Source organism: Bemisia tabaci, chromosome 3 (genome assembly GCF_918797505.1).
Source record: "Bemisia tabaci chromosome 3, PGI_BMITA_v3".
Lineage (NCBI taxonomy): Eukaryota > Metazoa > Arthropoda > Insecta > Hemiptera > Aleyrodidae > Bemisia > Bemisia tabaci.
Genome location: NC_092795.1, coordinates 25,645,834 through 25,671,391, shown reverse-complemented (window position 1 = coordinate 25,671,391; position 25,558 = coordinate 25,645,834). Strand labels below are relative to the sequence as shown.

Below are 25,558 nucleotides of genomic sequence, written 5' to 3'. Positions count from 1 at the left end.
ATTTCTCCTGAAATTGATGTCTTCAGTTTTTATGGATCACATTTAAATTTTATAATTCAGAAAATCTCATTGTAATTCACACAGTCGGGACCAAATAAAAACTCTTGTGATTTTGACAATTTTTTTTCTATTTAATAGCAAAAACCTTGGTAATTTTAAAAAGTACAAAATTACGGTTTGGAAAAAGCTTTTTTCGAATACAGCTTTCCAAACAAAGAACAAATTTTTGAGATCATCATGCTTTCCAAACAAAAACAGATGTAAAAAACTTAAAAGCTAAATGGTATTCATTGAGACCTGAGGAAAGTTGAGCTGAGCACGACCGGGCTACATTGGATCAAAGATTCCATAAGTATAATAAGATCATATCTATAAAAACTAAGAGCACAATTTTCATGAATAACGATTATTATACCTAATCAATTAGTGAGTGCTTCATTTCATTTCAAGCAGAAACTTTGAAATACTTAATTTAAGGTATTCACAGAGTACAAGCAATTCTCAATATCTATTACAATAGCAAGCAATAGGTAGTTTATGTCGAAAGATTTTTGCAGGATTCATGCTTCTTCAAACACTGAGAATAATGCAGATCAAATAATTAAAACTCAATAGAGAAAAAATTAATAATAAAAAGAAGAATTTAAAAATTTTGCCACATTTCGATGGTGAAACTGAAGGAATCAGTATCTCAATTTGTCACATTGCAGGCTTTCTATCTTACTTTATTTTTTTATTAAAATATACTTAGTGTCATTTCTTGAAAACTTCCCTCTGTTTTTCTTCTATGTATTAAAGATATTCTGTAAAAATTTCGGGCAATAGTGTTGGTTAGTACTCGGATAAAATAAACTGGAGCGGAGATTTTAAAACTCCGCAAACAATATAAACGCTCCTGCAGTTACACCTTCTTCAATTTTTAACTCTAAAAATATATCTGTCTAAAATCACAAATATGGTCATCAAAAACCAACTGTAAAGTACTGTATAAAAAAAGCTTAGGTACTGTACTTCAAAAACTATGATGCTTTGAATACATCGATTTGTAAAAATAGGTATTTTAAAAGCAATAAACTAGTTTAAAAATCACCATCACTGCAGAGAAATCTCTCCTTAAAACCGTTGAAAATGTTTTTTGAAAAATATTATTACAAAAATATTTTATTTCAGTATTGTAATAGTATCTTATGTATATAAGTAAGGTCCGTCCTAAAGTATGTTTTGAATCATTGTTGTTCTTTTCATCTGTATAATTCTTAGAGACTAAAATTCAGGTACATTCAGATCAGCAAACCAGCCAAAGCCAGAGATTAAGATTAAAGGTTTTAACTATTTTCAGACGCCGAGTGTTCTGATAAAAATTTACTCAAAACAGCTCCTAACTCAATTTTTGTGCCTCATGCTCTTGCAATCACTGAATTTTAAGCATTTTCAAGAGAGTCTATCTAATAATAAGAGTGGTTGAAACGAGATTTTCACACCGAATAGTTTGAATTTAAGAAAGCACCTTTTTCTTGTAGGCTTAGTTTAAAAAACCGTATGACATGGACGCTTGCATGGTGTTTAAAAATTGACAATACAAACGAATTTCAACTTACAGTTGTTACACGATAATGAGTGGCTTATTTTAAATAGACCGATACACATGGAATCACTAGACAGTTTTCAACTGCTCCGTTTCAGCTCTGTTCAGACTGACTATTTGCTCAAACATGTCCTGCTTCAGAATTTTATTGCAAGGGTGAGCATCAGGGAACGAGGAGACAAACACAGATATTTTCTCACTTATCTTGGTCGCCTCTTTAAAGCTCTTGACGAGAGTCAGGTAATCGATATACTGAATGAAAAGCTTGATTTCACTAAGTTGCATCCATTCTTCTTTCCTATTCCGACAGATTTTGGATAACATGTTTTGAGCACCTGAAAAATAATACTTGATTAGGGTAGGCAAAGAAAAAGGCATTTCAATAGTAGATAACTGCTTAGTACATAACAGGGAGAGAATACTCACTTTGAGTACGGCAATTTCCAAATGGACTACGTTTTGGAACTATTTCTGACTCATTTCGATGACGACATATGTTCAACTAGCTTCCTAATGTAGGTAGATGCTTCCATGAATGATGGTTAATTATTGCAAAATATGGTCCAAACGAGTTAAAGAAATTGACACTTAAACTTTGAAAAACGGTGGTCACCTAGTTCAGACCAGTTAAATATTAAAAGTTCATGTGTACTAGCTGGACATGACAAAAAATTTCATCTAATAATTTGACACACAAAAATTTGGAACTCAATTGAATTTTTGATCATTTCATCTGAAATCAGCCTAATTTGCTCTTGTAAGAAATTTTGACTTAGAAATAACAAGCTCAAATAACTTTTTCATTGATGTTAAACTAGTTGTAGTTGAAAATGAAGAGTTAAAAGAAAATTCCCATCCTTCGTTATCTGATATTATGACTTAATTGAAATTTAAAATTTAGTATTTATAAAAATAGGGATGTGAAGTAACTGGGTATTCTTCACCCTGTAAAAAACTAACTTCAGAATAAACTAATATATTTTTTTTGTTAAATCGATACATAGAAAATCTCTTCCAACCCTTGATCATTACTGGAGACCAACATTGGAGCAATAAAAAGTAAAAAACTCACTGGATGGTGCCATTCACAATTTTTATTAGTAAAATTAACAGCAATTACTTCCATTTTAATCTTATCAAGGATGTGCATTGAGTAACAAATGCAAATGTTATTCGACTTATAAACCAGAAGACCAGAGTAGAAGAAACCAAGGTCCACGCTAAAGTGTGAATGACATTACCCGTTGAATTTTTCAAAGGTAGATACCAAAGTTAATACCAGCAGTAGAAACTACACACCAGGACAGATCTCATCATATTTTGCTAATCTATAAGGGTAGATAATCGAAGTACAATTATGTGACAAAAGCAACTGATTCGTTCTGCTTCCTTCCAAAAATGTGTACTTACATTTCAAGAAATCCATGCAGTAGTTCCGAAACTCAGGATTTAAGTTGGTAAAGGCAGCTTGCAGACGTATAGTTTCTAAGATGACATGCTGGCACAGTGACGAGGCACACACAAAGCACTGGCAATTTTCATGTTTCAGAAAATCAGGCTGCTCTACTTTGATTAACTTGGTGCGCCGAGATCCCGTCTTTACAGGAACTAAGTTGGAAACACGCATGGGCAGCAGCAGGATTTCTTCCAAAGTTTGAATCTTCAATCTTGCATCGTTTTTGTTGCAGCACATTATATCCACCCATGTTAGCTGGACTAGAACCTGGGCTAACCTGTGACCAATAAAGTAATCCACTTATTACGATAGCTATGAAATGTTTTTGAATTGTAGCATTGATCCGAAAGTTTGAAACATTTTCAAATTGAATTTCTTAGAATTCCTCTAAAACTAACAGAATATACAAGAGGAAGAACTACAGCATTCAAATCAGAGGCATCGAAAACGAAAACTGTAGGCTAGAAGAATACCAATTTATCAACCTTTATTGTTAACATAAGATTTAGGTATCAAATTTATGTTAATGTGACGTGTACGATAACTGCCTGTGTCTATGTACAAAAAGTTGCAAATAAAAATAAAAAAATAAAACAATTGATTCTCGGGGTTACAGAGTACTTACTTTTCTAAACATTCACTAGGACTGTTAATTTTTGAATTTATCATGCAATTTAAAAACAGGCTTAATTTGCTGCTTTCTTAGAACTGCAAATATTATAGATAAAGCAATTGCACATGCTAATTTAACTTTACATTTTTTCACACATTAAAAGATCTGAAAGGGAAAATTGTTATTAATTCCTTACCTTAGTGGTAAAGCGAGTTTTTGAGCAAGTCTCAGTTGTGCTTTCAAACAAGAGCGCGTCTCCCGGGGGAGCATGAGATCCAAAAAGTTGTCACCGATATTTAGAGTGGCCTCAAACAGCAAAGAGTTCAACTTACAGCTTTCTGTGAAATTACCTGAAATAGAAAGAAGAGCGGTGAAACAATTTTACAGAGGAGAAAAACTATGGTCGCTTAGTTCGTTAGATGTTTGGGAATTGGTCAAGTTACTTGAGGGATACATTTTCATCCAAAGCAACGTTCCACAGACTGAGTGAATGCCTCGCTTGTTGAGGCAAACTGAAATGTGAACAATAGTAGAGTATAGAGTAATAGTAGAGTATAGAGTAATAGTAGAGTATAGAGTAATAGTAGAGTATAGAGTAATAGTAGAGTATAGAGTAATAGTAGAGTATAGAGTATTTTCAACAAATACTCAGGAAAAGTAATCATAATACATTCACCAATACTTACTCCAATCTTTCTTTTTCACATGAGCTGCCAGACATATGTAAGCTTCTACGGCGCAGTTGATAGGTGAAATATCTGGGTTGAAAAAACACTTGCTAAGAAGGATATAATATTCAGCGTAGAGTAGTTTGTGAGCTTTCTTGAGCTCTTTAGTGTCAACACGTTGGAACAAATCATTGACTGTATCATACTCTTGCTTCAAGAAATTATTCCTGATGCAGGCTAGGAAGTATTGATATTTCAGGGCAGTTTCGTTCTCATCAAGGGCTTGCACCAGCGTTTCCGTGTGAGCCAACCACTTAGCACTAACAGTTGACCTTAAGCCAAGAATATTTGCCATACTTATGATTGTGCCCTCGTTTTGCTTTAAGATGCTGCAAACTTTGAATCCTAGCTCCCAGGTGGTGTATTCCGAAATTTCATAACCATAAATCTTATAGATATGAGCAGCATCAACTAAGCTGTCAAAATATAAACAACTGTCGAATGAAATACTTTCTAAAACTTTAGTGCTTGCTGCAGTGCTGAGGTACTTCACGCCTTCATCAAGCAAATCGAAAAGCTGCTGGTGGCTATCTATTTTCATAAAAGACAATGATGGGGTTACGGCGCAGGAATCGTTTGGATTCACTTCTGTGCCTGGTTCATCACTTTTTGGTTGCTCTACCACCATGCATTGACTGTTGAGTTCTCCTTCATTTTGACTGCGAATCTTCAGAATTAAGCAACAGGACCTGGCTACAATTAAACAGCCGAGAAGAATGTTGATTTTCAATTTTTCTTTAGTTTCTGATTTCTTCTTGAGCCCACATAACTGAGTCTCTATTTCTTTCACTTTGTCCAAGATGGGTGCTAGTTTCTTTATGGAGGATACATCATGAGCAAGAGCACGGACCAAAAGGCAAAGAATGATGGCTTCCTGATGAGGTGATAATTTGAGTTTCCGACATGCTTCAAAAACAGCAAAGAAAGGTTCACAATACGGTAAATTATGTTTACAGTAAGCTTTCATTTCCTCTATTAATAATGAACCTGCACATTCAGGAGATAAGTCGGGTGCATTCCAAAGCTTTTTGATACTACTTGCATTGAAAGTCAAAACATGCCAAACAGACGCTTCAAGTTTCTTTTCCTTGGACCGAAAAACATCCAATTTAAAATTAGTCCATAGTCTAAACAGTGTTTTTCTCTGACTTGGTAAAATGAGAGCCCATGCAGATATTATGCTTAAAGGAGTTGCATACTGTCCTAAATTATAACAGCAACAATTTATAAGGCTCAGTGCTTTGACAAATAATTTTCCAGTGAAGTTTTCCTCCAAAAATATTGATGGTAGCTTAACAAAATTTTGCAACATTGAAACAGTTAAGGTATATGCACTTTGGTACTGGGCTGATCGGGCAAACCCGCTGATACCATTTAAAAAGTACGGTAAAGCATACTGGAAAAGCTTTGACAATCTAGGACAATTCGCTTCAGATAGCTTAAGAATAAAATCTTGAGTTTCTGCAAGTAGAGTTTCAAGATCTTTGTAGATACTTGTCCAGAATTTTATAGACGTTTCATTTTTGTCTGGATTCTGATTGTAAAAAATCATCAACCAGTTGAGAGGAAGGCATTTACTTTGCAGGATTGTTGATTCATCGCAGTTCATAGCACACTTTTCAGAGCATATCTCCATGCGATTGCCATCCAGAAACATGTGACTTTTCAAGACGAGCTTAATCAGTGGCGAGAAGAGGGCTCCTGGAAGTTTAGGTTCCCTCTTAGTCCATGATGATCCCAATTTCAACAAGATTCCATTCATGAAATAAGACGAATCATAGGATAATTTAGATTCATTGCTCCACTTATTCATCATGGTTTGACAGTCTTTCAGCAACTTTGCATCTAAACTTAGATCAAGCATGGATCGGTTCACAAACTGTACGATTTTTTCACAAAACTGAATGTAGCTCACTTGCTCTGCACCACAAACGAATACTTTTTTTAGCTTATCTAGCACACTCAGTACCGATTCTCTAAGCTTGGACCCATTTTCAATTGACATATAATTAATAACGATTCGCCGATAAACCTGTAAAATGCGACTCAGGACAAGTTCGTCTAATTTTATCTTTTCAGCAGAGATATTTTCAGATAAAGTCAAAAGACTTTGTAGACAAGCAAGGAGAAAAGCAGATGTTTTTTCCTTCTCTAAGTTGTGGAATTTTATGGCTAAATTGACCAAAATAACCAGCATATCTGCGAGAGGTTTTCTGTTCAGACTGAGGCAAAGAGTTAATACGTGCGACCACAGATTCAGAGCTGAAGCCTTATTTTTGAGGCTGACCAGTGTGTCAAGATCTTGCGTGATATTTATGTTCATCAAATGCTTAGAAAAACTATGAAGAAAAGCCATCACTGTATTTTCTTCACTACTAGACCAGCCATTTGCTTTTGTTTTCCATACTTTGATAACATTTCCACTGATTAACATAGCTTCCTCCAATAAGTTCTGGAAAAGAAAATAAAAAAGTATGAGGGTTTACAATGAATGAACATAAATGTTAATATTTTTTTTACTGCATTCTACATTTGCTAACATATTTCACTTCCTGTCGATTACATAAATCACAGAAGGAGTGCATGATACAAGGTCTAATCTACCCTCAAGAAAGAGGTATTGCCATGAGTGCATAAAAAGGCTACAAACCTCATCAATAATCCAATATTACTATTGGTTGCTTTAGTATACTTTAAGAGAAAAAAATGTAGCAAATTTGAGGGAAAAATTTTCTGCACTGAACTGAAAATAGTTAAACACAAGTCTCACGGAAGTCTTTTTCTTAAAAGTTAAGACATGCTTTTAAATTTTCAGGAATCCTCTGCAATTTTCAGTCATTGTATTATATGTCAGGTTCAAGAAATTTGAAAGCCTCTCTTCAGGATCTCACAAAAATAAGGGGGAAAAATTTTCAGCATTCCTTGCACATTGCAAACTTACCTCCACTAAAAGATATTTGGTGATGTGATAAAGAGCATTTATTAACTTCTGTTGATCCGTTGTATCAAGAACTATAGCGTCACAACAAGCTTTTGTCACAGTGAACAAAGCATCTGGGGACGAGCACTTCTCATTGAAGGCTAGTTTGCTACAAGTAAGAAGGCACTTGCAAGCAAATGCTTGATTTTCCTTCTTTTTCACAAAATTCTGGAAACAATTAAGTTTTTAGGTCAAAAAAATTGCATCACATCAGAAAATTTAGCACTGTACGTTTTTTCCATAGGTTTGGAAAAAAGCAATGAAACAGGTGCAGATATTGTGGATTTTGGTGGAGGAAAAACATGTGTGGACAGGACTCACATGAACTCACTTTTTTGAGGATTAGGGTTTCATAATTTTTCTTAACTTTTAAGTTGAAAGTCATGAGGTAGAGAGACTTCAAAATTTCAGAGACTTTCTCTATGATATAGCTTATGAAAAGAATATCAATGGTGGTCCCAGTTCAGAAATGATATTGAATCACACTGACTCAATTGATGTGGAGGCACTTGTCAGAATAAGATCAGGATTTGCAGGAAAAAAGGCACTAGTAGAAACAGGACAAGGCTTGATGCTGGAATAAGGTCTAGATTAAAATGGTGCCTTCTCAAAAAATGTAAGCAATGATTTGTTGAAAATTTTGCCGTGCAATTATTCATTTGACAGGTAAGCAAGAAAATATAAAGAAAAGAGGCTCTTTGAATAAATACGTTTTGCACTAGTTGAGAAAACAATAGTAACAGCTCTTATCTTGGAAATAAATTTAGGATAAAAACATCATGAGCAGCATGTAATTAAATTCCAGCAATAGGAGGGATTACGTTCTCTAAGTTCTGTTTGTTCATTAGTGTTGTTACAAACTCTCTGTTCCATTTGATTACAATAAAAAAGTATTGACTATTTTTGATTCTTGAATTACTTATTCTCTAAAATATATAAGCAAAAATAAAAATTTGTTTCAATTTCAAAAAAATATGTAAGTGAGAGCAGAGTTTCTGAAACTCTGTCATTGAAATCCAGGGCTCCCTTGGAGTCACCACAGAAAAATATCTTCGTTTTTACATAGACGCTTGCATACTGTTTTTTAGCATATGAAATGATTATGAAAGGTTTTTGTTTTTCAAAGTATATTAATGAAATTGACTTAGGTTACGGACCTGTATATCTTTGGCGATGGATTCAAAATCGTCTTTGGAAACCTTCACCAACCAATCTTGCTGAAGAGCATTCATTTTCCCTGATATGGGTGGCATTATATGTTATGTTCTTTTGACCCTGGAAAAAACCAAAGAAAATTAAAGTAGGAAACCAATACATGCAGATATTTACAATGAAACACCCGAACCACGTATCCCATTTGCTGTGTTTAAAAATCTTCCTCCCTATCTTTTTTTTTTTTTTTTTTTTTTTTTTTTAGGGAGCAAATCTGTTATAAATAAGAGTTGAACATGGGAGTTCGAATTAAAGTTGGAGAAAAACTGTTCGGCACCAGTTGTTCTTTGTCTAAGTACGAGGAAAAGAAATAAACATACAAAATTTTGAGATGAAGAAGAACCTAGATTTTGGGGCAGCGCACGCTTATATAGACTTGCTGACGTCACAGGCGGTGAGACAACAATCCTATGCGCGATTGGCTGGCTATAATCTATGTAGCTATCAGCTGCAAGTTTAGTAATTAAAATTTAGTGTTAGTTAAAGAGATTGAAGTAAGATATTTAAAAGTTGAAGGGAATTGCTCTGAATCCAGGATGAACTAATGGGCTTTATGAATACTGGAGAAGAGGAAAAGTTAAGAATTGTAGACAAAATCAAAATAATTTCTTGAAGTTTTTTCAGAATTTTTCTCACATAGAGAAATTCTTAGAAGTTTTTAAGCATTGATGTTGAGTTCTTTTCCATTTAAAAAATGAAATTCGGCAGAAAGTCAGCAACGTTGCAATGTACATAGTTTAAAAGTTTCAGTGTCCATAAGTTATTTGTCAAAGAGTAATGGTGCCTCGTAAAACGGCATGAGCAGCGATCTACAGAAGCGAAGACAGGGTTATAGTTATTTCTGATGCTCTGAGAGGATTACTTTCAAATCCTTCCAAAGCAGTTGACCAGTCTGACGAGTGAGGCAAAGGTTTTGCCATCTTGATTCTTACATTTATGTTGATATATCAATATAGACAGCAGATCTTCTGCCGCACTCAGAACTGGTTGAGCGCTCAACTAATTCCAACACGGTTTCATGTGATTTGTGATGGATGCTGCTGCAAAATTTTCAAGAATTTGGTGCATTATAAATACTACAATAAAATTCTCTTCATAAAACTTTCAGGCTCAAAATTTTCATGGGAATCCTCTGTGAAAAGTAACCGACACTGAGCATTCAGTCTATGACCATGAGGATAGAAGACTATCTTACCAGAAATTTTGATGATGAAAGCCACCACTGAACCCAGATTGATATGAGACGTGACAATGAAAGTTGAAAAGTAAACTAATAAATGATTTCCTCGAAACTTAGAAAGCAGCAAAAATTACAGCCATGCTAGGCCGTTGTTTTGATTTGAATTTTGATTTGACGGATCGCGGGAAATGTTTGTTGTTATGCTGTTTCACTTTTCCTCGAGTTAGTATAAATCGCATACACGGTAATTTATATACTGGGTGTCCGATGGGTAAATTGCATACTAGCATCAAATTGTTGGTTGGTGGGTACCGAACATCAAACTGTACTCTTGTTATGATTTGTTAGCAATCTACCAACAATTTAAACTAACCTCATTTCGGAAGAGGCAAAAGGGCAATATAGATAGCAGAATTTGACATTTATTATTTGAAATGTCGATATTCTTGAGAATATCTGAAACACATCTCACCCTCGGACCCTCAAGGAAGAAGAGATGGTGATCATTAATTAGGGATTAGTAGCCAATAAGGTGACTAGGATGGCCCGAGAGTTGTTGATTATTTTGACGTTCGGTACCAAGCGACTTTTTTTAATGTTCACAAAAGATAATTAGAATAAACCCAACGATATGACGAGGCCGCTGAAGTTATCTTTCTATCACGTATTTTGTTGCCTTTCTCCATGCCCTTGACCAGTTGAAGTCAGCAGAAAGCGGCTTTTCAGGATAGGTACTAAAGTGTACAAATAAGGCCCAATGATGAAAAGGAAAAATTTTAGGAGGCAGAGACCGAAGTTTTGCTGAGCTGTGGGTCTCACCAACAACTCAGGTCTCTGGTAATTTGGACAGCGATAGCAGAAAATGTAAAACCTCAAATATGAGGCTATTTTCCTCTACTTCCATTGTCAGCTGCGACATAAGTTACTAGAGTTATTAACGACATAAGATGTTACGACAATTTCACTTACCTCTGCTCAAAGATAGAGTGATGATGTTAGTTACCAAGGATTTGGAGCAATTGCCACTAATTAGTGGCTTGTTTTAGAGGCTGCCAATAAGGTTTCTTGAAACCAAGCAAACCTGCGGTTTGACTTGCTGTTATCATTTATCCAAATGCTGGGTTATCAAGAAACTTTCAGTGGCTAAGCTTCCTTGTCGGAGACTCCTTATACTCCCGTTATCTCTTGATTTCTCAACTGGAGTTAGTGGGGTCTTCAATTTAAAGTGTGAACAAACTAGCGTCGAGCCAAATCAAGCTGCCAGGACTACACACGTATTGAAAGGAATGAGACGTAACAAGATGATTCATGCAGGATGAACAAATTGGCCTGACTAAATTATGATAAGTAAACTGTTGAGATCAAACATCAGACCTTTTGGAAGATTTTAAATGAAAAAATGAGTAAGCTGTTCAAGTGACTCGGAAAAAACAGATACGAATGAAGTCAAGGACAGGGACGCAAGACACTTCGGTGCAGGAGCTCCACATGGATGAACTTCGACGGATATCTGGAGACACAAATTCTAAAAGAGCTGACCCACTGACAAGACACTACTGAAATTGTAGGACTGTATCTTTAACTTATTTAAAATTATTAAAAATTGGCCTCCGTCCTAATCAGGACAGACGAACGGTCACTGCCACACAGATTGACACAAAATATTGGGGACTCCTAAACGGGCTGCACACAGTTCTTCACTAGAATTTTTTAAATTTTATATGGACTCAACAATGTCAGAATGAACTAAGTTCTTCTCAAAGACGCTTAAAATTTAAGCCAACAGACTGTTTACGTTACCCCAAAAAGCTGGACAGTCTGTGGATAGTATCGATAATTGGCAATCCACCTTATCTAGATGTGAAATATATGTCTTTGGAAATATTAGTGCAGAAATAATTAATAATCCAAATGAGAATTATTGGTGGTATTAGGTAAAAAAAATTCCTTACATTATTTGTGAGAAAGAAGGGCTATGAAATTATGAATGATCAGAAATCAGAGTGAATTTCGCGATCGCCCAACAGTTTGACAAACTGGCAAATTATATGAATTATCCTCTCACCATCCATCTGTATATGATTTATCTGATTTCGACGGGAGTATACGATTTATCTTGTATACAATTTATCTGCCCCCCTTTTCCTCGGCTAGGTAGCGCTAGCAACAGGTTTGTTTATTATTTAATCAGCTGATCTATCCATGATAACTGATTACAGTTATGATGATTTCATCATCACAATCCGTGAATTTCCATTGGAATTTCCTGGTTTTATCAAATTTTTAAATTTTTAATAATCTGCTCTTTTAGAATTATTTTATCTCACCACTAAAGATGTCAGGTTCAGCTTTAAGAAGATTAATGGCCGAATACAAGCGTGAGTTTTGTGCCCTGGCTGTAAATTCAGATTTCAGCGGGGTCTCAAAGTCTCCGAGAAATCTCATTCTCAGACTACAATTTGTATTATATTAACTTATTCGTCATTTTTCCATTCTTACCTGTACCCATTCAAACTATCCCAGAATTATTGCATTCTCTGATTCCAAGTCACAACAGGGGAACTCGAGCAATTAGGTGCGAGGAGTAGTATTTGATACTCGAAATTTTTGGAGTAGTAAAAATAATTGAAGTCTTCTTTTAAAGCTTCTGAATTCAACAAGATGACTTTTCTTTTAATTTTTGAACAGTATTTGTGTCATTGCTCTCATTGTTAGATTTTAGGAGACTTTTGTCAAAGAAACGTACAACCGCTTTTCAATCTGATTAGCGACTCGAATCATTGCACACCAAAGTAAAGACTGACAACTGATCTACTACTATTAGGAAAACCCAACTAACCCGCGGGAAAATAAAACTATCAGGGCTGTACATTGGCAGTGAATGTGATTTACACAAGAGCTACATTTGGATTTCAAAACTCATTGTTAAGATCTTGTAAGAATCGTAATATAAACACAGGCAGAATTAATACTTACGAATTTGCACAATCAGACCCATTGAACTTGGAGCAATTGGTGAGTAATCTAAAAATTTGGAGAATGCATTCAAGTGCTTTGGGAAAATGCAATGTCATTTTCTCATTGAGTATACTTGTGAGGTTACTTTAATGATTAAACAGCTTTAATTAGTTTTCCCTTTATTTTGCAGAGCTGACGTTAAATCCACCAGAAGGTATCATTGCTGGTCCCATTAACGAAGAAAACTTTTTTGAGTGGGAAGCTCTTATCACGTGAGTCAATCTACTTGTAGAAATTTAACTGAAAGTAGGACTTTAAGTAAGAATCGCAGTTTTTTTTCAGTCAGAAAACGGACCACATAGGTACTAAAAGCTACCAAAAAAACGCTTCAAAAAACATTTTTTCAGATTAATTGTTTTTCTTCTTGCAATCTAGTTTTTATTCATTGAAAAATTGTTTGTCCGTCCACTTACTTTTTTTACCTAAAAAATTCAGAAATTTCACCAGCTCTTTTAGTAACTTGGGCAGCCAAAATTTAACCCTACATTCTTGAGTACCTATAAACCTCATAAGTCCGTAATAGAAAGAAAACTTTCTTTTATTCAATTTTTCCCCCCATTTTCCTTTTTCACAGAATACTCATTTTCACAAAATTTAATGACTGTACTCATTATTATGATCCACAAGAACAACATTTACGTTTTTATTTTAGGGGCCCAGATGGTACCTGTTTTGAAGGTGGAGTTTTTCCAGCAAAATTAGTGTTCCCATCTGACTATCCTCTGAGCCCTCCAAAAATGCAATTTACATGTGAAATGTTTCATCCAAATAGTAAGTTGACACCAACATTATTTCTGCTATCAGTTCAAGCATTCTCCTCTCACAGCTAATTTGCTTTAAGTAAAATCAAATTATTTTATAGTATTTTTGCACAATCAAAACATAACGACGGTGTAAGTCGGCAATCACATAACTTGTTTGCAGTGTCTGAAAATCTCCACCTCTATATTAATTTTTTAAAGGTGAACAAATTGACATTATTCCTTGAAGTTTATGCAGAATTTTCTTCACACAGAAAAGTAAAATCACGCCAGTTTTAAAGAATTGCTGTTGAGTAGTTTTCCGTTTAAAAAATAAAGTATGACAGGAAGTCTGCGACGTCGCAAACAGAGTTATGTGATTGCCGACTTACACCGTCGATAATTGGCAAAAGCTTTAACGCACAATTAATTGATTGATGGCTTAAAGTGGGATTCATTTTGACCATTTTCTGGAAATTGGAATATCATTGTATCCTGAACGCTCTGTTGTAGTTTCTCAGCAAAAATGAAGTTGTTACGACTCAAAATGGCAAAGAGTGTGCTCATGAGAGACGCATTGATCTTTTTCACCAAAAAAGAAGTTGTTGAGCCTGTAAATGTTGGATGAAGTGTGCACAGGAAATATATTGATCTCCTATAAATCATAGTAAGCAATGATCTGTCTCTCATGCACATTTTTCTACACATTTAAAATTTTAACAACTTAGTTTTTTTTTTAATTTGATTTTCGATTTTTAGAAATAGATAATTAAAATTATTCCTAATTCTAGCTATGTATTGACATAGTCATATATCGACGGTGTAAGTCGGCAATCACATATCTCGTTTGCAGTGTCTGAAAATCTCCGCCTCTATGTTATTTTTTTAAAGGAGCACAAATTGACATCATTCCTTGAAGTTTTTGTAGAATTTTTCTAGCACAAAGAAAAATTACAGCAGTTTTAGAGAATTGCCGTTGAGTAGTTTTCCGTTTAAAAAATAAAGTATGACAGGAAGTCTGTGATGTCACAAACCGAGATATGTGATTGCTGACTTACACCGTCGATATATTAGCCGTGAATAGCAATCAGACTCACTGCACCGATTTAATGTTGAATCGTGAAAGAGTCACTGCTTATTACCACAGTTTATAAATTCGCCAGCATGTAAATGCACACTGATGTAGGTGGCACAAGAGCATGCAGTAGGTAGCTTGAAGAGGAGAGATAAATGTTTAAAATTTTCATTTCAGTTAATTTGCTCTTTCTAAGACCTGGAATCTGTGATTTGTTTCTAGTTTACACAGATGGAAAAGTTTGCATATCAATTCTGCATGCTGCTGGAGATGACCCGATGGGTTACGAATCGAGTGCTGAAAGGTGGAGTCCGGTGCAGAGTGTCGAAAAAATATTATTGTCCGTTGTTAGTATGTTAGCAGGTTAGTGCTCCTTTTTTCCTCATTCAATCTTGAGAAATCGATTTGCTATCAATTATTTATCTTGCAAAATACCCACAAATGTATTGCTACGAGGATCCCACCCTAGAATTTAGTTAAATCTAAGCATAATATGCTGTGATCAAAAACTTGTTTGTGATACGGTTTTATAGGTAAACTGTACAAGAATTCAACTTGACCTAAAATTTGTGGAGGTTTCGCTCTAATGTGGGCTTTTAAAATTAAATGTCTATTAGACCCCTGCATTTTTGTTCAGAACTGAAATCTGACAGACCCACTAAGATTTAAAGTTAAATTTCCATAGTATGCAGAATACTTTTATGAAAAATCTAAGACTCTCAAAATACTAGGCATTTCACTTTACCACTGAAAATCTTCTAATTTCTAGCACAAAAAGCAGAGGTTAAGTGCTTATATAGGTTCAAAGGGAAAAGAACTTTAAAAAGATTGAAGGAAGTTTACAAGAGGACATAACTTTTTGAAACCTTCGAAGGACCTCCAAAGTTCTAACAACATCAATCTTTTTAAGATTACTAATAGGTAGAAGATACCAATACAAAAAATTTTGCTTTCCTTAAAATTAAATTATCAACACAATTTTATCTCCATAATTTATTTCTCATATTTGTTACAGAACCGAATGATGAGAGTGGTGCAAATGTAGATGCAGCAAAAATGTGGCGTGAAAATAGAGAAGAATTTAATAAAATAGCCCAACGAATAGTTAGGAAAACTCTAGGCATTCCTACGTAAATTCTTTTCATTTTATCTAAGTATCAGAACAGTCTACTTGATGGTAGGTATCCATTTTTTATTTCCAAAAAACTTCTCTGGAACAATAAAAATGAGCTTTCAATATATACCTCCACATTGTCCTCTCAGTTAGTGCTGAAGTTTCTTGTAAAAAGCTTCTGTTCAACAACTTCAACGATATATTTCTCCAGATCTCATCTATCTCAGCTGTTTTTAAGGACATAAACCTAACATGCATGTGGAAGCTATCCCATTTTCACCATTACATGAAAGCTAAAAAATGTTGGACATTACGTTGGTTTACTGACCTTACTAACTTTTTGTGAATGAAGAAAAAGTCCAATGCATAGGATGTTAAAGGCTCTTGGTAAATGTTTGGTCCAAAAATAATTTAAGTTTAAATAAAAAGTGATAAATCCAATTATTTTCTTGAATCTTTGAATTCAGTAATGCACTCCAGATCATTTTTCACATTTTGGTAGTAAAAATATTGAAGTTGCTGTTCCCTATGTATGGGTGGTAAATTTTTCCCTTTGCAGGCCCTTAGGTAGAATTGCTTCAAAATTAACAGTGTTCAACAGAAAATCACTACACCCATCACCTAATACAAAATAAGCTTTTAATATACACATTCAATTTTCTGCACCTGTCTCGAGTTCATCCATAGATTATTTTGAGACAACGTCCAATCAATCTGAAATTATCCCCACGTAAACTATAGAATCAGTTTTTTTTTTTTTTTTTTTGAGCGGGGTGGGTAATAGAGTTCGACTCGCTGTCAAAACGAATCCTGCAACTTACAGAGTTCACTTGCATCAGTAAGTCAGAGAATTTTCTTTGCTCTTAACTTAGGTTAATTTATCAGTGCTGTGTTTTGTAATTATGTATGTGTATATTATTCTGATTAATAAAAAAAAAGTTCCACAGAAATTGTTTTAATTGATTTCCTAGTTGAACCATGCAAGTTCAAACAGCAGCAGCAACCCCCCCCCCCCCCCCCCCCAGTATGTTACATCCTACGATCTGAGAAACAATGCAACTATCTAAACAAAATCAATGAAATCACATGCTGTTACTCAAGGATGAACCTGTCATGGTCTCATAGACTGATCTAGCCGCTATGTCACAGTTTTATATTGCAGTTTCGATTTCTCAAATGTAGGCAGACACATAACTTTTTTATAAACCCATCATGGTGGTGAAATGCATCCAGGGGTTTCTTGCAATCAAAATATCTCTTGTTTAACGAGTCATTATTTGGTATATGACTTGTAAATGGCGAAAATTTCAATGAAATAACAAGATTAACTCCCACAAAATTTGGATATCAGGTTATGTTTGCTTGTTTTGGCTGTAACCACTACAAATCAATTTTGCAGTAAATCCCAACTATTACAAATCAAAAATGGCAACAATGATGTAGCCATCAAATCAGGCTATTGGCTTGTATGAACATGACTCCAGCCAAATTATTATACCCACCAAAAGAGCAGAAAAAAATGAGATTATAAAATAAAAGTAATGCCAATTTCTTTAATCCATAGAAATTTATTTACATTAAAAAATAAAATTAGAAAAAACACAAGTTACATTTTAACATAGCTTATTATCCTAAATTTAGTAATTGGAAAAAGACAAAAAACAATTATTAGTTCACTATGCAGTAATTCATTCGATATCTTTCCTGCCTGAGTACAGTTTTGAGAGGCAGTGTAGTGAACAGGCTCCGCAATTTACTTCCACAGTTTCTTGATAGACATGTTCTTCTCAGAGTCTTTCTGCATGACCTTTGCAACTGCCATTTCAAAATCTTCTTGCGTAACATGAATACGTCTTTCTCTTAGGGCGTACATTCCAGCTTCCGTACAAACACCCTGGTAAGCAAAGACAAATAAGCATTAAAAAGAGAGGCTCAAAAAAATCTAGTGCTACAAATCTTAATAAAACAGGACAAAAACGTTCATTACCAAATTCCAAAGGATCATTTTCGTCGTGGAACCATAATTCTAAAAATTCAGTCTGAAAATAGGTTGAATCTGTAGTATTGCCTTACCCATCAGGTTGCTTCAGGTTATTAAAGCAATTAAGTTATGATCATATCAATGGCTAAGGAACAATACGGCCTACCTGCAAACTGACGATTTTGCAGGACAACTTGCATTAGCCACTCCTCTCTCTGACAAAAACCATTTGGGGACAAAACCACTATACTAAACGGTCGTTGTTTTTGAGAAGTTAGGCTTATCGTAATCTAAAACCTCAAGTAAAAGACTAGACCGTAACAGATTGCAACATGAATACTAAGTGATGAGACACCAAATTTGAGAGTTCATAAAAAAAAATTAGAGAAATGGACTTTTCTTCATCGCTCCCAAGAGAGAGATTTCTTCTTGACACCTCTCTTAGACTCAAAATAAAATAAGCTCTGTTCTTTCACATAATTTTTGAACTATATTGGCAATATATGTTCAAAGTATCAAGTATAAGCATCATGGCAGCTCAGTATTCATACTTCTAAATAATAATGGTTTTTTTCTTTTATCAACTCTAAGTATACCTCTGATTATTATCTTTCCTCAAAGACATCATCCATGTAACGGCGCTAAGTGGTGACAATGAAAACGCTCTGATACTTAAAAGATGCTGAAAGATCTGTTGTGGTAATTATTATTAATCAGTGAATGGAATAGACGGTGCAAGAAATTACACATACCTTAACTTCAGCACCAGAGGCTCCAGGCATCAACACAGCAATTTTTCTTAATTGTATACCACGAGTAAGGTTCATCTTCCGTGAGTGAATACGTAGAATATCCAAACGGGCTTCCTCATTTGGTGGCGGGAATTCGATCTTGCGGTCGATACGCCCAGGGCGTAGTAGAGCTGGATCTAGGATATCAATACGGTTTGTTGCCATGATGACCTGAAAATTATTGAAAAACAACACTCTATTAAATGCAATCAAACATATAAAATAGGGTTTACATCCTGTTGGAACAGGACAGTAGATTATTGCTGGATCCACACTATTCTGCAGGGAAAACAAGGCTAAAAATTCTAAAAATTTACATTAGATTCAAGATTTGAACTCTGATGAATATCGGTGAAAGATTGAAGAGATAGAGTGTTTAGTTCAGGCAGATGCTTGGCATATTAAACTGGGGTCACACCGGGAGATCAATATCAACTTGGGTCTTCTTAGACCTCATCAGCGGACGGTTGTGTCTTAAAGCATTCCTACCTCCAACTGCATAATCAAAAAGTTTTTTCCGGGTTTTCCTGATTTCGTCTGAAGAGTTTTTCAGCAGCGACAGCATATAGCGCGAGGATTACATTCAAGTGTTGTGCCTCGCATCATGTTCATGGCGAAGTTCTGATACTGTTTTGGATTTCGCAAGATACTAAGCTGGACTCACTAAAGAGTTAGGTCTCTACTAATGAGGTTTAAAACAGTGGCGAGGCCTGAACCATTGATTATCGATATTTCCCATTTAAAGCTATGGGAAAGAATAAATTATTTAGGAGTCCATTGGCAACATCCTGTTTATCGATTCTTTTCTATAGGTTTAAATGGCAGGTCAATTGATACATCGTAAAGATCACTACACCTAAGTCTATAAAGGTTTCTAGGTTTGACCCCAACTTAACATTCCAATGCATCTGTCTGAGCTGAATGTTTACCCTCCTTAATCTTGTGCTGATACTCATTAGAGTTCTAATTTTTAAACCGAAGTTTTGGAATTTTTTGCCTTCTATTCTCGGCAGAATACGGTGGACCCAGCACTATTCTACCATCCTGTTTCTTACAGTTTGGATCACTTTTTAGTTGTTTTTTTCCTGTCATCCTGTTGGACTTACATCAGTGCAGATATTAATAAACCAGCATCTGCAATTTAGGTCAAAGAATATGTACCGGTAAAATGATATTTAACATTAAAAAAGTTGCCATGCCATCTTCATTTTGAAATAGAGAGCTCAACTGTAGTTCTTCAGTGCGTAAGTCAAGGGGGAAAAAATCTGTTTCTGACATGAGATTCTTAAGCATTGGCTTTGATCTGAGTTTTAAATTCCAAGGGGTAAGTTGCACAGAAAATTTTGAATACAGTGATGCAAAGAAGTTCAACTTTGAATTGACAGGCCATTAAATTATTTTTTAAAAAAATCAGGTTGTGAAAATCATCTTGTAGATCATCTGTGTTTAAATCAACAACTTTTTGGAAAGCTTTTATCATTAAGAAAGCTCTTGAACTTCAGAGCCGGGCTTTAACAGAACACAGATTGTTAGCAAGGAGGACAGGTAGCAAGTGGACAGTTGTAAATTTGAGTTGTAGACACTCAAGACCTTTAAACTCATATACATACCGTGGAGACTCCTTGACAAAAAGGTGAATACTTAGCTGGGAAAAAATTCATCCATTCAACAGAATTGTTTGCAATGAAGCTGTTAATTTGTGGAAAAATCAATGGTGAAACTGCAAACATGCGTAGCTCTGTTGCTACATACCAAATGTATTCTGTTGCTCAGTCTCTGTAGCCATAATGTATTGTCTAAATGATCCGATTGTTGTTAATTATAAAGATTATGCTCTCTTAGGCTTTAATTACGATAGATATAAAAAAGCTGTTAATACCTTAATATTTTTAGTAGCTTCAAAACCATCAAGCTGATTCAACAATTCCAACATAGTACGCTGCACTTCTGAGTCACCACCACTTCCTGATTCTATCCTGGATGACCCAATAGAATCGATTTCGTCCATGAAGATAATACTTGGTGCATGCTCTCTGAAATTGTCAAAAAAATATTCATATATTGATACAATGTAAACTTAGACATATTTTCATATATTCGACTTTCAATTTCAATTTTATTTCTCAGGCAGATTATACTTAGAAAACACTTCATGCTAAATCCTAAGAAGTTGCATAAAAACAATCTTTAGACAACTGCAAAATTTTCTGTCACAGACTAGTGTTTCACAGTTCACACCTATCTACCATGCAATTATTAGGTGTAAAGCATACATCCAATTCTTCTGATAAATCCATTATTGGAATGTTTTTGCTCATCAGATGATTTCAGATCACCGAGGCAATGTCTGAACATTTTGTCAAATAAACAACATACCTACCAGGATTCAAATGTTAGCTTGCAGGTTCATTAAGTGACAAGAGAATAAATTTTATCAAACAAATTTAACATAATTTATCCATTAGCTCACCTGGCCATGACGAAGAGCTCTCTAACCATTCTGGATCCTTCTCCGATGAACTTTTGTACTAATTCAGAACCTGACACTCGGATAAAAGTACACTCTGTATGATGAGCGACAGCCCTTGCTAGAAGGGTTTTACCTGTAAAAATTTGGAAACCAAGAAAAAAATTGATAATGATTTCTTTGCATTGACTCTTAAAATCAACAATTGACACCTATCTCTGTTTGTGTTATCATATCCTTCATGTTTTTAAAAGCAAAATATACATAAAAGTCCACTCCTTGGTGCATGCATCTACATTTAATGGATTTCAAGAAAAAAAGAGGAAAACCTCAAAGACACGGTAGAGGCTGTTCTTTCAATTCGTAACACTAAATTTCGAATTTTCTTAGCCTGACATAGGTCCCTATCCTTTAACATGTAAAAACAAAATGGCATAACAGTATGCTCGACCCCCCTCTCTCAAAGTGTTATGGATTTTATGAACAGCCACAAAAGAAGAATGTTTTGAGGCTACTAAAAACCCTCCAGGATGGTAGAATTTGATTCTGCTATGATTGCAATTGAAATGAAAAAGAATGCAGGTTATACGGGCGATGAAATCATGAATGCACACAATATTTCCAGCAATTCATGGACCATTCTTGGGAGCCTTATTCCTCTTTAAGAAAATAACAATCTAAGCTAGCTGGACTGTACATGGGAGAAATCTAAAATAAAAGTTCAAATCTGACCTGTTCCAGGAGGTCCATAGAGGAGAACACCTTTCGGCTGAGCGATACCAAGGGCATCAAACAATTCAGGGTGTTTCACAGGCAGTTCAATGACTTCTTTAATTTCCCTAATTTGTCGTTCCAAACCACCAACCATTTCATACGTCGAGTCAGGAACTTTTTCTACCATCATGAGAGAAACAAGAGGATCAACCTGAAAATAGATACAGACATAGAACGGAGCAATTCATAAGAGGAGTAAGAGGAACGATAAGCCGGAAGAGCAAATTAATTCTTTATCTAATTACAAGCCTCTAAAAAAGAGTAAGAAATTTCATGATGCAGAACCTAAAAATACATAGGTTAACAATCCATGAGTTTAAATTTGGATGCATAAATATTTGCATACTGTTGAAATACATATTTGAAAATAAAAAAATGGAAAATCATATTTCTGAGAATCGCTGATCAGAGATACCGAGGGTCAATACCCAGTCAGCCTTGGGCTTTCGCAGAGCTACAATAAAGAACTATGGACTGCTCAAGTCCTGAACTTCATCTGTTCTCTTGGCAATTCCCTTTTACTTCCACTGGAAGATACCTTTGCAGATATATTCAACTTATGACGACTGGTATTGGCATAGATGAAAAAATGTAGATAATTTTAAATCGTGCCAAAACTTGTCTCTAAACACAGAAGGGTGAATTAAAGCTTGCTAATGAAAGAAAGAAGACTTCAATCAAACCTAAGAGCTTAAAAAAGAGAAAAGATAGCAGGCAAAGAGACCCAGCTTTGAATTCAGGGGTGCAGATTTTTTTCGGCCAATACCACCACCATGATTCATATTCAAGCTAAATTGATTTTTGCAATACCCTTACATAAGAGTTTTCTCAAAAATAAGGAGGTTGGTAAAAACATCTGGCTTAAAAGATTAAACAACAATAATTGATTTGGTAGTCAGAGTAAATTAGGTACTGACTAAAGTGTAAAATCTGTCCACTAAATACAGCTTCTTCTTTTGAAAAGAGAAATTACATTCCAGAGGTATAATTATAAAAAAAAATGCTTAATGATCATTTGCAATGTTCTCAATGTTCTCACTTTGCACCTTCGGGTCAGCACCAAATTTTACAACCTACACTGGCCACCACTGATCCACAGATCATTGGATCCTGTAATTCTAAGGTTGGTGTTTGAATCATTAACAGGGTGTCTACTAAAACAGGCCAGGCCAAAAATCAGTACGTTTACAGTACTTTTTCAGTACATTTCCGAGAAATTTAGTACTTTTTCAGTACCTCCCTTTGAAGAAATTCGACAAATTTCAAAAATTTGAATTTCTCTCTCAAATTGCAACAAAAATGAAAAATTCCGGACCTTCTAACGGAATTTCCGCACTTTTTCAGTGCTTCCGAACCGCCCTTAAAAAATCAGTGCTATTTCCGGCCTTTCCGACACCCTGATTAAAAGAAGAAAAATATTAGTGACTTCAATGAAACTCACCTTGTTAGGAAGAATTTTGTGAAGCGTGTAGCTCTCATTCCTCAGAGCAACTCGAGAGTTGGGTGTGACATCGTTGATATCAATATTCTTATCAATATCGACGACGAATTTTCCCTCAGGATGTACTTTGACAAGAACTTTCTTCTTGTCCATAGGTTTCACGACTTCTCCTACATAGGAGCCTTGTTCTTGTAGTAACTGTAACTCTTCCCGGAGAAGACGAACTGAAATTAGAATGAAAGTTCATTTAGAAGTTTTATTATTTCAACTAGGTTCAAAGGTAGGACTTGCTACGGATAAGTTGACACTTGTTAACTTGCTAATGACATGCACAATATACTCTGTATCTCATGGGTGCAATGGATGTGACAATATGGGTGTCCTATAGATTATCAGAGAGCTATCGAAACAGTTCTGCAATGAAGCAGAGAAAATAAGAATTTTCTGCACGACAGCCATGGAAGTTGAAGCTGGAGAAAACGAGCTATTGTGATGTATGTTCATTTCATAGGCCCAGCAACCTATCAGACACACTCATTGACCAGGGATGCTTTTACTTGCAGCTCATACAGACTGGACGCGCAAGAGCAACCTAATCGAAGTATATCACTATTTTATAACAAGCCGTACCACTAGCTTATGCACAAAAATTGATTGAATGTTTTTAAGTAAAGGGGCTCTCAGTCAATCCTAGATAAGTATTGGATGACAGCAGAGCAGACACTTGAAAGAAGAAAGTAAACAACTTTCTACTTGTCTGCGTCCAATTTCTAAAGAATGTTACATTTTAGTCAGCAATGTTAAAAGTTTTGATTTGGCCAATAAGTTTTTCTTTTTGATGAAATTCAAATTTGAAAAAATTCTGATATGAGAACTTCACTCATAGTTGGAAATTTTACTTGAAGATAAATACTCTACTACTTACCTTTGGCATTCAACTCATTACGCTGAGCCTGTAACCGACGCAGATTTTGACTCTTTTCAGCTACTATCAGCTCCAGCTCTTCGATTTTGGTGACAAAATAGAACTTCAATCCATCTCCTTTGACTTTCTTAGGTTCGTCAACCTCCATCTGAAAAATGAGAAAAGGCTCAATTGATATGCATATTACAAAAAGCTCTTTCAGCAACTTAAGGGGAAGGAAAAGAGGCTAAAGAGTCTGATTGAGGGGGAAAATAAATATTTAATCAGGGTAATTCTCACACATGATTATAGACTAAGCTCATTAGTGGAACAAAGAAATGTTTGATCAAGGCCAACAGAAAAAAGCGATGGAACACACAAAGTTGCAGGGCTAAGTAAAAGTTGGGAAATGATATAGTGGTTTCAACAAGCACATGGTTGCAAGTTTCTACTCTGTTTACAGAATAACGAGAGCGCGGTCTGGATAGTCAAACTTTTTTTCATGGTTTGTCAAATTAAGTAGGTACACCAATATATTAAGCTAATTCTTTCGGAGTTAGATCTGGCATACCAAGCTAGTTGAGCAATATTTAGAACAATTTTCGAGCATCTGGACGATGTCCAAGAGATCTTTTCCACAGTTCTTATCTGATTTAGGAAAATATGAAGGATGAAGAGTGAGTATGATAAGAAGGCGCATTAGTCCACAGTTCTAGACAGCTGGCCGAACCTGGTTCTAAATCGACAGGGGGGAAGATAAAGCAACCCGACACACAGAAAGTGCGGAAACTTTAACTAAAAAGAATGAAAATGATAAAGGTAAAAACAAAAATCAGGAAACCTTTTGTGTAGAGTAAACACTGAATATAAGAAAGTGAGGTTATGGAGAACGGAATTAGATCACTTTAACTCGGCCGCAGAGAAATCAAATTGAGAGAGCAAAGTAATTACAGTAAGCATACCTCGAAGGCGTCCGGCATTTTCGCTAATTTCGTGGATAAAGTAAAAAATTATTGATAAAATTCCAGATTTATAAACTGTTGTGTCATGGCCTGTCTGCAAGAAAACAGCTAGAATGACGACAGAGAGACTGTGGAGTGAGGAGACTGACCGAGATAACAAAAGACTCACTCACTGTGCACTTCTGTTGCATCGGCGCCTACTGGGTAGGCAATCTGCATTGCTTTGAAGTGTAAGTGAGGAGCATGTGAGGAGATTCACCTTATCTTATCTTCTACAATTACCTGTTTAATTAGCTGTCATTAGTCATAACAAATTCAAGTGCTACAAGATGGAAAAATTGGGACTGGAGGCATTGAAAAGGAACTTATTGTTTAAAGTGAGGGTATACCAAAATAATAACTGGGGTGATGGAAGACTGCTGAGGGTAGAAGACAGGGAGGGCTTAAGATCAGTGACGTGACGTTCTTTGAGATATATCGATTGGTATACCATTTAAACCTATGGAAAAGGATCGATAAACAGGGTGTGCGCAGCGG

At 35.3% G+C, this 25,558-nt stretch overlaps 3 protein-coding genes across 3 annotated transcripts; 1 reads left to right on the top strand and 2 right to left on the bottom strand.

Moving 5' to 3' along the window:
- Window positions 1-110: 110 nt before the first annotated feature.
- LOC109031132 (uncharacterized) lies at window positions 111-9,947 on the bottom strand. Its single transcript, XM_019042476.2, has 7 exons — window positions 9,770-9,947; window positions 8,520-8,637; window positions 7,324-7,530; window positions 4,341-6,834; window positions 3,851-4,004; window positions 2,996-3,318; window positions 111-1,920 (listed from the first exon to the last, which is right to left on the bottom strand). The coding sequence occupies exons 2-7, from the start codon at window positions 8,613-8,615 to the stop codon at window positions 1,655-1,657; spliced, it is 3,540 nt and encodes a 1,179-aa protein (XP_018898021.2). The 5' UTR covers window positions 8,616-8,637; window positions 9,770-9,947; the 3' UTR covers window positions 111-1,654.
- Window positions 9,948-11,955: 2,008 nt separating this feature from the next.
- Window positions 11,956-16,651, top strand: Ubc7 (ubiquitin conjugating enzyme 7). The gene is made up of 5 exons (XM_019042477.2): window positions 11,956-12,132; window positions 12,903-12,984; window positions 13,425-13,543; window positions 14,810-14,950; window positions 15,603-16,651. The coding sequence occupies exons 1-5, from the start codon at window positions 12,090-12,092 to the stop codon at window positions 15,719-15,721; spliced, it is 504 nt and encodes a 167-aa protein (XP_018898022.1). The 5' UTR covers window positions 11,956-12,089; the 3' UTR covers window positions 15,722-16,651.
- Window positions 16,652-17,249: 598 nt separating this feature from the next.
- Window positions 17,250-25,180, bottom strand: Rpt6 (26S proteasome regulatory subunit Rpt6). Its single transcript, XM_019042519.2, has 8 exons — window positions 25,022-25,180; window positions 24,081-24,228; window positions 23,156-23,379; window positions 21,673-21,865; window positions 20,944-21,076; window positions 20,353-20,506; window positions 18,435-18,644; window positions 17,250-17,595 (listed from the first exon to the last, which is right to left on the bottom strand). The coding sequence occupies exons 1-8, from the start codon at window positions 25,037-25,039 to the stop codon at window positions 17,455-17,457; spliced, it is 1,221 nt and encodes a 406-aa protein (XP_018898064.1). The 5' UTR covers window positions 25,040-25,180; the 3' UTR covers window positions 17,250-17,454.
- Between the last annotated feature and the right edge of the window lie 378 nt (window positions 25,181-25,558).

Excerpts from the sequence above, each read along its gene's own strand:
- Ubc7 (XM_019042477.2), top strand. The coding sequence starts at position 12,090 with ATGTCAGGTTCAGCTTTAAGAAGATTAATGGCCGAATACAAGC. Across the intron at positions 12,985-13,424 it reads GAGTGGGAAGCTCTTATCAC|GGGCCCAGATGGTACCTGTT; the intron begins GTGAGTCAATCT and ends TTTTTATTTTAG. Across the intron at positions 13,544-14,809 it reads TGAAATGTTTCATCCAAATA|TTTACACAGATGGAAAAGTT; the intron begins GTAAGTTGACAC and ends ATTTGTTTCTAG.
- Rpt6 (XM_019042519.2), bottom strand. Across the intron at positions 23,380-24,080 it reads TAATGAGTTGAATGCCAAAG|TTCGTCTTCTCCGGGAAGAG; the intron begins GTAAGTAGTAGA and ends TTCTAATTTCAG. Across the intron at positions 21,866-23,155 it reads ACAAAATTCTTCCTAACAAG|GTTGATCCTCTTGTTTCTCT; the intron begins GTGAGTTTCATT and ends ATCTATTTTCAG.
- LOC109031132 (XM_019042476.2), bottom strand. The coding sequence starts at position 8,615 with ATGCCACCCATATCAGGGAAAATGAATGCTCTTCAGCAAGATTGGTTG. Across the intron at positions 7,531-8,519 it reads CCATCGCCAAAGATATACAG|AATTTTGTGAAAAAGAAGGA; the intron begins GTCCGTAACCTA and ends AATTGTTTCCAG. Across the intron at positions 1,921-2,995 it reads CTGCATGGATTTCTTGAAAT|GTGCTCAAAACATGTTATCC; the intron begins GTAAGTACACAT and ends ATTATTTTTCAG.